Source organism: Lolium perenne, chromosome 3 (assembly GCF_019359855.2).
Source record: "Lolium perenne isolate Kyuss_39 chromosome 3, Kyuss_2.0, whole genome shotgun sequence".
Taxonomy (NCBI): domain Eukaryota; kingdom Viridiplantae; phylum Streptophyta; class Magnoliopsida; order Poales; family Poaceae; genus Lolium; species Lolium perenne.
In genome coordinates this window covers 20,393,556-20,408,184 of record NC_067246.2, presented here as the reverse complement: position 1 = coordinate 20,408,184, position 14,629 = coordinate 20,393,556, and the positions used below count along the sequence as shown (strand labels likewise).

The window sequence follows — 14,629 nt, the reverse complement described above, 5'->3', positions numbered from 1 at the left end:
CCACTTTTATTAATACACATGCTAACTTTGGTAAGACCATGCAATATTAATATGCACTAGTAGTTGGGGCGCCCCATGGGGCGCCTCCTAACTGGAGCTGTGCGTCCCAATCACAACGCATGAAGCAACAGTTTTATCAAACCCTGTGCCAGTGTTTTTCCACAAAAAACTCTACTCAATGCTCCTCAATTTGATACAAGGTATAATATACAGAAGGGCCAATCAAAGGCGAGCCACAAATACTCGTCTCAATTCAGGCCTTAAACACTTCCAGATTTGATACAAGGTATTCAATTACATACACAACATTTATAGGGATTAAAATTCACAAAAAAGGTAAATGGCAAGTTTTCAGCCTAAGACAAGGTTCTTCCAAGTAATATCCCTTCAAGAACAGAACAGAATTAGTACATTAACCATAAAAGATAAAATAATATAAATTCACACACCTGGGTAATGAGATGTTTGATCTGGGCACAATTGTCCTACTAGCTGCACCATGAGCAAGCTTTCTCAAAATCTGAAACAAAAATCTTCGGAATATTATTTTGTCATTGTAAATCGGGAGCTAGCTATTCTTGAAGTTTTTATATACAACTTACTAACCCAAAGAATCAGAATAAGAGGAAACGGTTAAAAACCCGTGTGTAATTTCGATCGAGAGTTCAGGACAAATATCAGTGCACAAAGTTATCAGAACTCAATACATATCGGACTTGGGATCAAAACACCATACAGGAAAAATGATATGGGGGACTCGGGAGAATAAAGCCACAGCTTAAATTATAGTCAAACTACATGTAACAACAAGGAAACCAGGAGCTGAAACAAGAACTCTCTTCTATAATGATGGCCAAGATGTTGCTACCATAAACTGAATTCACTACTGTTTGGGATACAAGACACTGGTAAATCATGAAGAAACCTAAAAACAGGTGAGCCTTACAGCAATACATCCATTCAATAAATGCTAGACAGATACATATACACCAAAAGTAGAAAATTTTCTTCTATCGTTTCTTACACAACAAGATAATACAGATACACTGTTCTACATGGGCAAGAAATTAAACATAGGACCTACATCTAACCTAAATTTAACTAAGGATGGCCATCAATGGATTTAACAATACGGAAAGCTTTAAAAATGAAGTCACAACTATTTGAGACACTGGTAAATCATAATCATCCTAAAACAGAGGTGGGCCTTACAGGATATGTTTCATGTTTGGGCGGTGTCCAAACCAACCTAGACACCAAATTTCAAGGAAGGAAAGAAAATTGCATCTTCCCATAAAACTGTATTCATAGCATGCATCTGGAGCAAATATTATGAAAGTGAAATTATTTTGGGAATTAAATCTTCATTCCATTAAACATTAATACATTATAACCTCAAACCCCAGACATCTTTTTATGAGAAATATCCAAATAGTAATTAGTAAATCCATCAAACTGCTAGTAAAAATGGAGGCATGTGCTAAAGAGAATACCTCTTGATCAGAGCTTGTAGGATTCATGAGCTAGTAGAAATAGCAAAGTTGCACACGTGATTTCATTGAGTATTCCGTTTAAGAATTAGAAATAATCTTTAGGCCAAATATTATTTTACTACTTTACATTAAGTACTGATTGTCTGATTGCGTAACTCAACCTTTAGGTAATGCATAATTACAATGTTTACCTAGGTGGGGAGGGTGAAAAGGAAGATGACCTGAAGGGACCACCAGTGGCATGAACTTCGTAATCCCCTGGACCCTGGTTGAGCTTCTTTCCTGCTGGATAGCATGAAACAAAAGACTAAATCTGAAACAGTGGAGAGAACGGAAAGAACAATAAAATGTGAACCAAATGGAACGAGAACAGATGGTCCACAAAATCTTGTCCGTGACCGTCGGCTGCCCGACGCAGATGAAGAATCACAGTCTTCGCCTTACTTGGCTGGCCATGTCCCACCACTGTGGCCACGGCCATGCGGCACAGCGTATGTGGCGCTTCCTCGGCAGCCCTAGCGCGGCAGACGGGGAAGAAGCAGGGTCCGGCATGATGGCGCAGGAAGTGGAGGTGTCCTTGTGATCTAGAGGAGGAGGCGACATGGACGCGGGGGGATGAGAGATCTGGGAAGGGGAGGAGGTGCGGCGACGCAACAATCTCAAACACTCGATGAGGAAGGACATACTAAAAATCAGGAAAGAGGGAAGTCGAAAACTATGGTTGGTCTCACCTTGGGGCGGCGACGCAACAATCTTTCCCTTTTGAGAAGTGCTCCGTCGCTGGCGCTCTCACACCGCCTCCGACGTGAAGGCATCCCGCCGCCGGCGTTCTTGCTTCCACCGATGTTCTCCTCGTCGAGAGCCGCCTCCTGCTCCTCCTCCAGCATCGCTGCTTCTGCCGGTCATTAGCCCTCCCCTCCCAGCCCGACGACGGAAACGAGGTGTGTATCGGCATGGCAAACTGGCAGACGGCAGTGGAGGGAGAGAACCGAGGAGAGCAGCGGGCGAGTAGCATATTGCGGATGTGAGAGATTGCCAGATTGATTTGGATGCGTCAATGCGTGCACGGAGGAGAGAGGGCCTTTCCCTTACCTATTAAGCTTCTGGCGTCCTTTTTCATCTTTCCAATCCAACACTGCCTCTCACCTAAAACGGCATATGACAGGTGAGTCCCAAAAGATAGTGGGCCTACATGCAGCCTCAACCGCCTCGGACATGCGCGCGCATGGACGCCCAAAGGTCGATGGCAGGGATCGCTTTTGCAAATTGCAATTGTGGTCAGTAGGCAAAATATCATACGTTACTGTAAAAATACACACCCTTTCAATTACAGGTGGGGCAACAACCATCTGGAGCCCAAGTGCAGCGTTCAAACGGTAGAACCTGAGCGGTGCTGGTGCACCGTAGTACATGGTCTTTTCTAACCACAGCAAACTACACCACATCTAGGCATTGACAAGCCGGTCCACAAATAGCCATGGCCCATAGGCAGTGTGTAGACGATACAAGACTTGAGGTATTAATTAGCTCCAGCAAATCAGCATGCGTCAAACGAACCAAGCGACGATGCAAATCTTCAGCGAACCAAGACGAGCCACCAGACTATCGTGGAGCGTCCTGAGATAGGCAAACCTACACGCACTTGCTTGTTCTTAATATCACTTGTCTGCATACCTGTGGTAGAGCTGATCTTCCAAGTATAGATAACAAAATCATTTCTCCTCCCAAGCATATGTTATCGGCTCCAGTATGGCCAGCAACACAGCCAAGACCATGCAACTCCTTCATTTGGGGATGCTCAATTTGTTTCCCGTGCTGCTCCTCATCTCCTTCGGCTTTGTACTAGGCAAGATTGGCAGCGCAACCTTCTCCCCAGAATCCTACCTCCCTAATTTCCGAGCACTGTCGCCAACCCCAGCATCGAAAAAAGCATGTGTCAAGCTGCCGACGTTTATGGAGTCTGGGCGCTTTACGGCGAGCAGTGGTGGTCCGATGCACAACATGACTGACGAGGAGCTCCTGTGGAGGGCGTCCATGGAGCCTAGGCGGTCTACCCAGGTGTCGACCGTGCCCAAGGTCACATTCCTGCTTTATTCTTTGGAGTTATTTATTTATGAAACGTTCTGTACTCAGTGTATGTTGTGTGCATTCCAGTTACGCAGAGTGTGAGCGAACTCTTTTTGTTTTTGTTGGTTTGATGCGAGTTTTTTGATCAAAAAAGGTCGCCTTCCTCTTCCTGGTGCAAGGGGCCCTGCCATTGTGGCCGTTGTGGGAGATATTCTTCAACGGACAGGATAAAGAGCTGTATTCCATCTACGTGCACGCAAGTCCCGGCTACACCGACTTGGCCCCAAAGGAGTCCGTCTTCTACGGCCGCCTGATACCAAGCCAGGGCACGAAATGGGGCGACATGAACCTGGTTGACGCGGAGCGGCGACTCCTGGCGACGGCGCTGTTGGACCTTGGGAACGCGCGGTTCGCACTCTTCTCGGAGTCGTGCATCCCGCTCCTGGGCTTCCCAGCCGTATATGCCCACCTCACTGGCGGCTCCAACACCAATGTTATCTTCGTCGACAGCTACCCCATCAAAGAGCGACATGACCCCTTCTTTGCCGACCGCAACATCAGCCTCGCGCAGTGGCGCAAGGGGTCCCAGTGGTTCGAGATGGACCGGACCACCGCTGTCGAGGTCGTTGCCGAGGAACGGTGGTACGCCGTGTTCCGGGGAGACCATGGCATGCTGAACATGGAGGAGCACTACTTGCCGACGCTGGTGACCCTGTTGCGCTGGGGTGCGCGGTGCAAGAACCGGACGCTCACGTACGTGGACTGGAGCACCCGGCGCGAGCACCCCAGAAGCTTCCCAGAGAAGGACATCACGGCTGAGCTGCTCGAGGGGATGAGACAAGGGGATGGCAAGTGCGGGTACAAGTACCATGGCGACGATGACGGTGCCAGCGAGGTGGAGTTCTGCCACCTGTTCGCGCGTAAGTTCTCAAAGGACGCCCTGACAAAGCTGATCCAGCTCGCGCCTGAGCTTTGGCTGGTCTGATCCAGATGCATATAGTACACGCGCGTCCCTCCTGTTAGGCACATAAAAGGTATGATTTGGGTGTCCAAGCTGATGGCAATGCTCAATAGAAGCATTTTACCATATAACAAACTTCAATTATTTGAAAGAAAATGTACCGGCCAAAGTGCACATGACATGACAATCCCTAAACTATTGCTCGCTACTTGCCATTTCCCATCATCCCCTTGATCACTTTGGTACAAAAGCAAAGATCCAATGATAGCTAGTCTTTTCCTCCTTAAAGCTAGTATGGGCTAACGGAGTATCGAACTCAATCATTAGCTTGAGAGCTAAAAAAATATTGTTGATGCTCCTTCTATCACACAAAATGTGAGATAAAGAGAAACAGTACCTACATTAATATTATGATGCCCATTTAGCTATTTAACACTGGAATGCACTCCATTTAATAAACAAAATAAAAACATTATTTGCATATTATATGAAAGAACTGCCATGCTATATATGGGTGAAAAAATACAAAGGTTAATTAGCTGATGCATTAATAATGTACAGTTACAATTGCAAGAACAAATAATAATTTCTCAAAAATAAATGGCAATCACTCTTTATTATGGTGGATATACACCAATTTTTTATACATATGAACGATGCCATGCAAATTTGTGGATACTTATTTCTTGTCCTGTCAGTGTCTTCTAACAGATACCAAACATCTCCTGATACTCCTGCCCACATAAAAAAAAGTTAAGCACACATGCTCATTAGTAAAACTCCAAGCAAGCAAAAGAAATTGCTAGCCAAGTTAGCGTTGATTTACCGAAGAATTAAGATCCAAATTTCCCTTTGCTCTCAAGAACAGCAAATGGTAGTAAAATGAGCTTTGGCAAAGGATTTCAATAAAAATAATTTGGTTTTCAGTTTCAGCAATATTATATCATGAACATAAGGTGCAAACTTTTATGACTAGCATACAACCAAGCATAATATCATACATGAGAGTATGAGACAACAATGTGCATCATATTATACCAAGGGAGCTGTAGTGGACATAAAGGCACATGTGTTACAACCAAAAAGATAATATGAAGACCATAACTATTTTATACAACCAGAAATAGTATATTTTTATTTGTACAAACGTGAAGTTTTTAATTTGCTCCAGTTTTGTAGTCCTTGTCTCAGACTTCCGTAAATTCCCAAGCTCCAGTATTTGAATGCAAAAGTAAACAGAGAGATCATTTCTGAGCAGAACACTCAATAGCTCTCAGAAAAATAATATTAGCAGCCAAGAGACTGCCTACCTTGGTCATTTGAGTATCTCCATCTTTCGCACAAATCCAAGAAGTAAATAATTATTCTCAAGCTAGATTTTTTAAAGGCGTTTGATAGAGTGAAATACTATACAATTATCCAGATGATGGAATATATACAATTTGGGGAGAAATTTATAGTTTGGGTTAACAATATTCTCTACAATGCATCTAGTGCTATCCTATTAAACAATGTTAAAGGAAAAAAAAGATTATTTGTTAGAGAGGGGGGGGCCTTGTCTCCTCTCTTATATGTGTCTTGTATATCATTGTTGGTGAGATCTTGCATGCAATATGTGATTTATGTTGCATGGCAGGAAGGGTGATACCTTCATTGCTACTTTGGGCTTGACTATCCTATAATCGATGCTGATGCTACCTTGATTGTTATGTGAGCCAATTCTGTCCAACTCCACATATTGGAAGTTATACTAAAACAGTTCTCCCAATCAACTGGATTAAATCATCTATTGTTCCAAGTAACATCAACTCAGAAAGATGTGACGAATTTGCTGATTTATTTGGCGGCAAGAAAGAATGCCTTCCCTTCACCTACTTGGGCCTTCCTATGGGTACCACTAATTCTAGAATGGGGCATCTTATAAGTATAATGGAAAGAATTAACATGAGACTCTCTAGTGTCTACTCTTTCTTATGATGGAAGGCTAGTATTTTTGTTAGCTATGATCGCTTCCATCCCTAACTTTGTTTCGTTCCCTTGCAATTATCTTTGGGTTTCCTAGATCATGTGAAGGTTCCGCCAGAGGATTTCTATGGCAGGAAAGTACATTGATAAAAAAAGGAAAATGTTTGGTCAAATGGAAAAAAGTGTGTCCCCCCAAAAACAACTGGTGGTCTTGGTGTGAAAGATTCGATGAAGCAAATTTCTGCTATTGTTATGAAAAATCTATACTTCATGAACAAAAAGGATACCCCATGGTTCCAACTTATTTGGCATGCTCACTACAACAATTATACGCTTCCTTATGCCACACAACCATGTGGATCATTTTGATTGTATGGACATGTGGGATATCTTCATGGATATTACCAATATTAATTTGGCTCTAGAAATATTATGAGACTTTGGAAGGATAAGTGGACATATCCACTTCTAAAAGGAAAATACCGTAACTATTATTCTTTTCTCTATCCCAAAGATGCCAGTTTAAGAAAATTCCTGGATATGCATGCTACAAACATTTGTGAGCATTTCATCTGCTTCTCTACATATGTGACAAACTCGTGGATAAGAGCATCTCCAACAGAGGCTCTAAAATTTGGTGCTGTAAAAGTCGTTTGCAGCGTGCTCGATCCGGATACAGCGCGCGGCGCCGCGATAGCTTCACCGGGTGCTGTAAACCATCGCGCCAAAATGCAGCGCTGAATTCATCCTTTTGCAAATGCGCTAAAATGCCACGCCAAACACAACATTTTCGCAGAATTGCATACGTAAATAGATCAAACACAATGTAAAAATAAACTGGAAATAGATATATTGCAAAATTCAACCCACATTTGCTACAACGAAATTTATTTAAAAACTAAACTACACTACTCAGAATCCCAGTCGAAGTCGGAGGAGTTCGGTGCTATCGACGACACTGGAGTCAACGTCCACTCGAAGGAGGAGGAGGAAGAGTCGACGGTGATCGTCGACGGGCCGGCGCCATTCTTCTTCTCCTCCTCCTTCTTCCTCGCGGCCTTCTCCTCCTTCTCCTTCTTCGCCTCCTTCGCCCTCCTCGCCTCCCGGTCGCGCTTCTTCGCTGCATTCGCCGCCGCCTTTGCCTCTTCCTTGTCAGCGTAGAAGGCGACCTCCGCGGCCACGTCCTCCGGGAAGGGCCACGCCCACTCGAGGCGCATGTGCTCGTCCCGCTCGACGACAACAAGGCGCTGCTCGAGCTCGCGCTAGCGCTGCCTCGCCTCGCGCATGACGGCCGGCGGCGGCGGAGCGAGGGCTTCCGCCTGCTGCCGCGTCCAGACTTCGTGGAAGTTCATTGAGCGGCGGGAGCGGCCGAGGCACCAGGCGACTGCGTCATACGCGCGCCGCCTCGTGCGCCATCTCGAATGTCCCGAGCCCGATGCGGTTGTCGCCGCTCCGGATCTTGGCATAGAACGTCCCCTTCGGACGCACGCGAAAACCGCGGTAGCCGGAGCTCGAGCGGCGGCGGGGAGGCATCACGGCGGAGTAGAGGCGGAGCGGCGCACGAGCGAGGTGGAGTGCAGCGGGAGCGATGTGCGGAGCAAGGTGGAGAGCTTCTTGGCGGTTGGTCGCGTGTGCGACGCGTTTTGTAGCGCGCTGGAAGCGGCGTGGAAACTTTGGCGCGTAGGATAGCGCGGGGAAAAAAGATTCTTTTCCCGCTCCGGTTTGGTGCCTTCGCTGAAGAAGCGTGGGAGCGTCCGCGCGCGCTAAATTTTAGTTAAGACGCGACAGCGCGCCTTTCGCACCACTGTTGGAGATGCCCTAAGCTTGGTGAGCAATCATTCACTGATCAGCTGGACAGTTGGTGTTTCCTATTGAGGAATGGATCTCGTGAAGGAAAGTGTATGCATATTTATGCCCTTCAGAGCCTACAATTGAGCCATTTATTGGATTAGGAAATCACGTGTTCACCCTAAACATACATTTATCTGTTGGCTTCTCATGCAAAACAGGTTAAACACAAGAGATCTCCTAATTAGAAAAACTTTATATGTTGAATCCACCTCTTGTGTGCTTTGTCAAGATAAGAGTAAACCGCACTGGCGGTCCCAATTCTTTTCTCGCCCCTTCACTTTAGTCCCTATTCTTTAAAATTGAACGTCTAGGTCCTAAATCTTTTATAAGTGATTCATCGGAGGTCCTAAATTGGTCTGGCCAGTGTTGACCCCTCTATGTGGCGTTTGACCACCACCACGTAGACAGTGGAGCCCTCGAGACGTACCGGCTGGACTAGCAAATTTGTCAAAAGGCCCACTATTTTGTAATTATTTCAAAGCCAGAGCCGGTGGACCCACCACCACCACTGCTGGGTACTTACTCCCGCCGTCGTACTCCGGAGAGGTAACGGTGCCCCCGGCGAGAAGACGGGACCTATCCGTGCCGCACCACCCGCTCCGCTGGAGGGCGAGGAAGCTCACAGCGAGCCCCCGTGGAGGACGGCCAGGAGGATGGCGTGAAGGAGAGTTGCGCGGTGGGGGGGGGGGGGATGGCGTGGGAGGCTTCCAATTGGCCTCCATCGCGAGCATAAGGGGGAGGACATGGAGGCGGTCCTGCTGGGCGATTTGGAAGAGCCTGGGAAGGACCGAGATGACACCACGACAACAGATTGGACGACTTGGCTGAAGCAGGGGATAACGTGCGGTTGAAGCAAGGGGACCCGCGGGCGATGTGCGGTTGGGCCAGGGGATGCAGCGCGGGTGGAGCTAGGGCGGCGCCATCCCCAAGCCGCGAGCATGCTGCTCCGCTGGCGAAGTGCTCCGGCCGGTGAGTCTGCGCGGTGACGTGAACAACATCTTGAGGGCTTATTTGCAAATATGGAGGGTGACTGGTACGCCTCCTGGGTCCCACTGTGGACGTGGCATCGGTCAACGCGGGTCAAACCAGTTTAGGACCTCGCGTGAGCAACAAACGATAGAATTGGGACCTGTATGTTCAATTTCAAAGAATAGGGACTAAAGTGAAAGTGCGGAAAAAGAATCAGGACCGCCAGTGCGGTTTACTCTCAAGATAATACCTACTAATTTGCTTCACCTATTCTTCACTTGTGATTTTAGTTAGTCATTTTGGTGAAAATTAAACAGGGATTGGAACCCTGATCTTTCACTGGTTGAAATGCTCATTGATGGCAAACAAAGAGGGAATTCTCACTACTCCAAACAAGCAATTTTATATACTTGATGGAGTCTATGGAACCACGAAAACATGATCATTTTTGTTTGACAGGGCCTTTGACGTTAGGGAATGTTTTAGGTGCATGAAAAAAACTTTTTCCCTTGTGATGCACAGATAAAAGCCTGACGGAAGGCATGCAACCATGGCTAGATACTCTATCATTATTTTCTTTTGATACTCTCTTTTTGTACATGTTTCAATTTTATAAAAAAAGACATATTAGGGCTTTTCCTACTGCTTTTGTGTTAAAAAATCGACATTGATGAATCTTGGAGATCTTATTTTTATGCATAAGTAGTGGTCAGTGGAGATATAGTCGAATATGAGTGCAATGACATTGTCTTTGTGCCACATACATTTTTCATTAGTATGTCTATTGGTAAACTTAACCCTCTATATGGACAGGTGTGAATAAGATGGAGGGTGTACAAGAGACCATAGACATATAAATAAACATGAGAAACACATAACATTGGGTTTCATTTGGATTTCAAATATCACAATGACCAGGTCCCCCATAGAAGAACATAGCACCTTCGATATTAGTGACACGATAACAATTAGGAGAAGGCTGGTAAATTGGTATATTTTCGTCGATAAGATGGGGATAGCCTTCTGCATTAATATACATTAAATCCTTGAAGGAGGAGGCATTTCTCCCGGGAAAGAACCCACTTCCCATTACAGGACTTGCTTGTGTAGTTGTGTGACTTGCAAAGCCCCCAAGTGAAATTATCAACTGTTTCTTTTCCATGTCTCCAAACAAGGATTTTGGAAAGTAACCAATTAATTGTATTCGATGATTAAATCCATAGTAGATGTGCCAATCACCAGATCTCTTATCCTACAGTAGCAGTAATGAATGAGTTAATTCACAATAGTTTTTTTCTATGATTTTGTGTGCTAATTTAATAGCATGAAAATTTGTTTAAGTCTAATGATTAAGTAACATAGACTCAAACTATTTCGTCAAACCTATTACTCCCTACGATCCGTAGTAAGCATCAAATATTTTGTACTTATCTAGTAAAAAGTTTGTAAGTCGCCGACAATTACTTTTAATCGAAGGCAGTAGTTTTTATCTTGTAGTCAGTATGGGGATGGTACATGTTACATTCGAGAAGGTAATTTTCCACACGTATCTATTAAAAACTAATTATTGCATCGTGTATTGAAATATTTGGCATATTACTATCTAGTCACCTCCTAATTATTTTAAATATACTAGTAAATTACCATATATACCCACCAAAGTACTAAATTTATCAACTATTTTTTACCTCATGGATGATATTCTGTAGTTTCTTGTATTGCTCAAGAGTCATACAACCCTTTTGAGTTTCCTTGTTTTAAAATCATTTTCAAATTTAAAGTAGCTAAAGTTGGGCTTAGGTAGATTGTTTTAATCATTAATCTGCAAATGTTATGTTAGTATCATGCTATGGGATACCAATACTAGATAATTCCGTATTACTTTTTTCAGATAATTCCCTACATGTCACTTAGAACACCATTCCATATATACCAAGCTTAAATACTTTTTATTTGTATGAAATGGATAAGTTCTTGTAGTTTTCTTCATTTATTTCGTTACACTCCTTAACATAAGGTCAATCTTGTGTTTTATCTAGTCAATATTCACATGTTTAATTGTCTATGCCACCTTAAAGTACTCTATTCCATCAATATCAGTAAAAGTTACATTTTACATTGTTGTAATCCATAGAACAAAAAAAAGTTGGGAAAATACCTATTTGATAGGAAAAATGAGTATTAAGTAAGAAAATATTTTTTAGGGATAAAACGTTCCTATATGCATGAAAAACAACTGAGGTTCATGTGTCTAAAATGTATGTCCCTGTTTTCACTGAGTGACGAACTAAATCAATATATCAATTAGATAATAAAAAAGCTTATAAATGCATTTACAAAATAGCCTATTTATTGATGGTATAAAGTTAATTTAAATTTTTACGGTTGGCATGTAGGAAATTTTGAATTTTGTTTGATTATATAGTAATACCTTGAGATATTAAACATGATAAGAAATTTCAGTAATAGTTTGCAGTGGAACATGATTGCAAGTTGAGTCATTAATTATTTATATTCTAGAAGGGTGTCAATAGTACTAAAGATTGTGCTTACTTTGAAGGCTCTAATTGTTAGGTATTGCTTTTTACCCGTGAGGCTAGACACTGGTGCAATCACATCCCCAGGAGATATACTAGAATTTATCCTTATGTAACCAGTACACTCCATGTTGTAGCAACCACCGGGAGGTGATCCATTACCCTGACAAGCCATAATAATAACAACCAAGGAGTAAGACTGAAATCACACTTCAATTCGAGTAACTTTGACCATGTCCACAGAAAACAATTTTAACCATCTATCATACCTGGTCATAAATAATATTTACTTGTAAGGACATTCGATTTTATATATTCTCGATTTTAGGTTATCTATTTATATTTACACCAAAGTTTCTAGAATCTTATAGTAAATACATTTATTAAGTATTATTTTAAAATGAAAATAAATTATATAATCACATTAGTTTCATAATATGGAATATATCAGTACTCTTATGACACAACACCATTAGTAATTAGTCTACAAAAAAATAGCCAAAACAAAACTATTAAGATTTTTTGTTATGAGAACATCTAGCGTTGAATCAACTTGGTGGTGATCAAGAGTAAACTTACGGCCCACGTTGTGACAAAATGTGTTTCTGAATCATTGTAGAGTTCTGGATAAACCTACAAATAAATCACAACAATTATATATATAAATATTCTCATGACACAAAGCCATTGATAGTAGTCTAGAACAAAAACATTCAGTAGAAAATTATTAAAATTTGTTGCTATCATAATGTCTAATACTCTATGAGGAGTAACTTGCATTCCACTACCATTCAACACTCATCTATTAGTTATAAGGATGGAAGAAGTGTACCCCTTCCTTCTATGTTATTTGATCTTCTGGAATACATTGGGCAAACATTTGACTATTAGTTCAAAAAATAAATATTGAGATTAACAAAAGTCACTGATTATTTTCTTAGAATGTATAAAGTATTTATGCAAAGAAAGAAATGGTATTAGTAAAGGGCTCCTTGGATGACCTCCGTAACTAGAAAATTATAGAAATAGGCCACCATAAAGAGGGATAACTTACAAATTAGGCTCAGTCACCATATTATTTTGTATTTATTATACTCAAAATGTAGATCAGAGTTGACAATAAAATATAGTTAAATGCACCCAAAGTAAGTCTAAAAAGCAGCACTCACCCGTTCCATACTAGTTATTGCTGATTTGGTACAATTTTGTACTAAATGAACAACTACTAATATGGACCTGAGGGAGTAATCAATGTGTGGGATATTTCTACAATATTTCTGTTGCTCATGTGTTCTATTAGTATTTTTTTCCCTCTGATGTATAAGAAAAACCTTTTGATTTTAACCTTGTAATTAGATTCTTTATAAATTGGCAACTTTTTACGAAATGTGGTGATATACCTGCATGGAAGGTTTCTTTCATGGAACGGAGGGAGGAGAATATGAAATGAGGGAAATATAATTAATTCAACAAAAAAAACATATAGACCTATTTTATTTAACAAACCAATACATATACGTATTTTGAAAACTTGTTACTTACATGCCATCCAACTGAAAATCCAGTGGTTGGTGATTTTCCTTCTCCGGTAATATAAATCCAAATTGCAGACAAGCTTTGCTGTTGAGGTTCTAAGTTATATCCATAAACATCCATCGTAGCTCCTACCCCAACAAAGTTTTTCCCATCTAGACTTAAATTCCATGAGTGAATTGCAAACTGGCAAAATACTATTTGCTCAGTCGTATGGTAGATATTTCCAGATTACAACATAGATAATGAAAAAGGTAATAATACATTAGATACATGCGTAGGACTCACATGATGCAAGTATTCTACAGAATCATGAACAAAGACTCGTTGTCCATTGGTAGGATGAACGTTTGGCCATGGCATTGTCCAGTTTTGTCCCTTCATTTCGTTCATGAGAGTATAATGTATGAATAAACAAAAATAAGAATTATTTTGAAAAAAGTCTAAGTTAACCAAATAAATGGAAATGAATCTCAGATATATCATAGGATAATACAACATTTACCTGCTTGTTGTCAGAAAAGCATCCTCCTATAATTGTACTGACAATAATAAACACACAACAAACTGCAATATGTTGATCTGCCTTTTCCATTTTTTTATTTTTGACAAGAGTTGAAAAATGATGTATAGCAGTGTCTCGCTTAAATAGGTTAAAGTGTGTGGAGGGGAGGGGGTAGGTGGGTGTTGGATATTGACAAATAATAAATTTTACTATATTACAATCTTCAACATAAATACGATAGTTGGAAGAAGTAACGAGGGTCATTAATACACTTTATACAATAAGGTATAATTCACGTATTTGGAGTGGGGTTAGGTAGGGGTTGGTGGTCAAAATGATTAAATTGGAGCATACTTGATATTACCATAAATGCATAAGCAAACAAATATTAATGAGCCATTTAATGACATGAACAACTTAGATACTAGATACTAGAATGGTGTGAAGTACTAAAAGATTGGGTTAGGTGGGGGTTGGTGGTTGAGAAGAAATAGTTTAGAAAAATACGTTTTACATCAATACAAAAATTAAAGAACCAAGTAATAAGAATTTAATGAAGTTAATAAAATTTGATCTTCAACATAAATAGTAGATTTGAACCAAACACTACAGTACAGATCGGGCCTTTCAAGGACCCCATGGCACACAGAACGCCCTTTCTGTGTGTGTGTGGTGAGGAACAACGCTGACGCCTGCAAATATGAACAGTGTGCTTGTGTGTGCAGGCATAAAGCACACGGAAGTTTCT

General features: G+C 41.7%; 2 protein-coding genes across 4 annotated transcripts; one reads left to right on the top strand and one right to left on the bottom strand.

Moving 5' to 3' along the window:
- Positions 1 to 121: 121 nt before the first annotated feature.
- Positions 122 to 2,965, bottom strand: LOC127341059 (uncharacterized). Of its 3 annotated transcripts, none has more exons than XM_071827793.1 (5): positions 2,225 to 2,965; positions 1,938 to 2,117; positions 1,685 to 1,775; positions 450 to 520; positions 122 to 385 (listed from the first exon to the last, which is right to left on the bottom strand). In XM_071827793.1, exons 1-4 carry the CDS (start codon positions 2,378 to 2,380, stop codon positions 489 to 491), a joined length of 459 nt encoding a protein of 152 aa, XP_071683894.1. In that variant the 5' UTR covers positions 2,381 to 2,965; the 3' UTR covers positions 122 to 385; positions 450 to 488. The 3 variants fall into 3 exon arrangements, 2 of the variants coding, with proteins under 2 accessions (XP_071683894.1, XP_051222794.1); XM_051366834.2 differs by having other exon boundaries at positions 1,715 to 1,775; XR_011754671.1 differs by having other exon boundaries at positions 155 to 385; positions 450 to 1,775; positions 1,938 to 2,077; positions 2,225 to 2,939.
- A 209-nt stretch (positions 2,966 to 3,174) lies between these two features.
- Positions 3,175 to 4,746, top strand: LOC127339189 (glycosyltransferase BC10). The gene is made up of 2 exons (XM_051365067.2): positions 3,175 to 3,569; positions 3,715 to 4,746. The coding sequence occupies exons 1-2, from the start codon at positions 3,243 to 3,245 to the stop codon at positions 4,543 to 4,545; spliced, it is 1,158 nt and encodes a 385-aa protein (XP_051221027.2). The 5' UTR covers positions 3,175 to 3,242; the 3' UTR covers positions 4,546 to 4,746.
- The last annotated feature ends 9,883 nt before the right edge of the window (positions 4,747 to 14,629 follow it).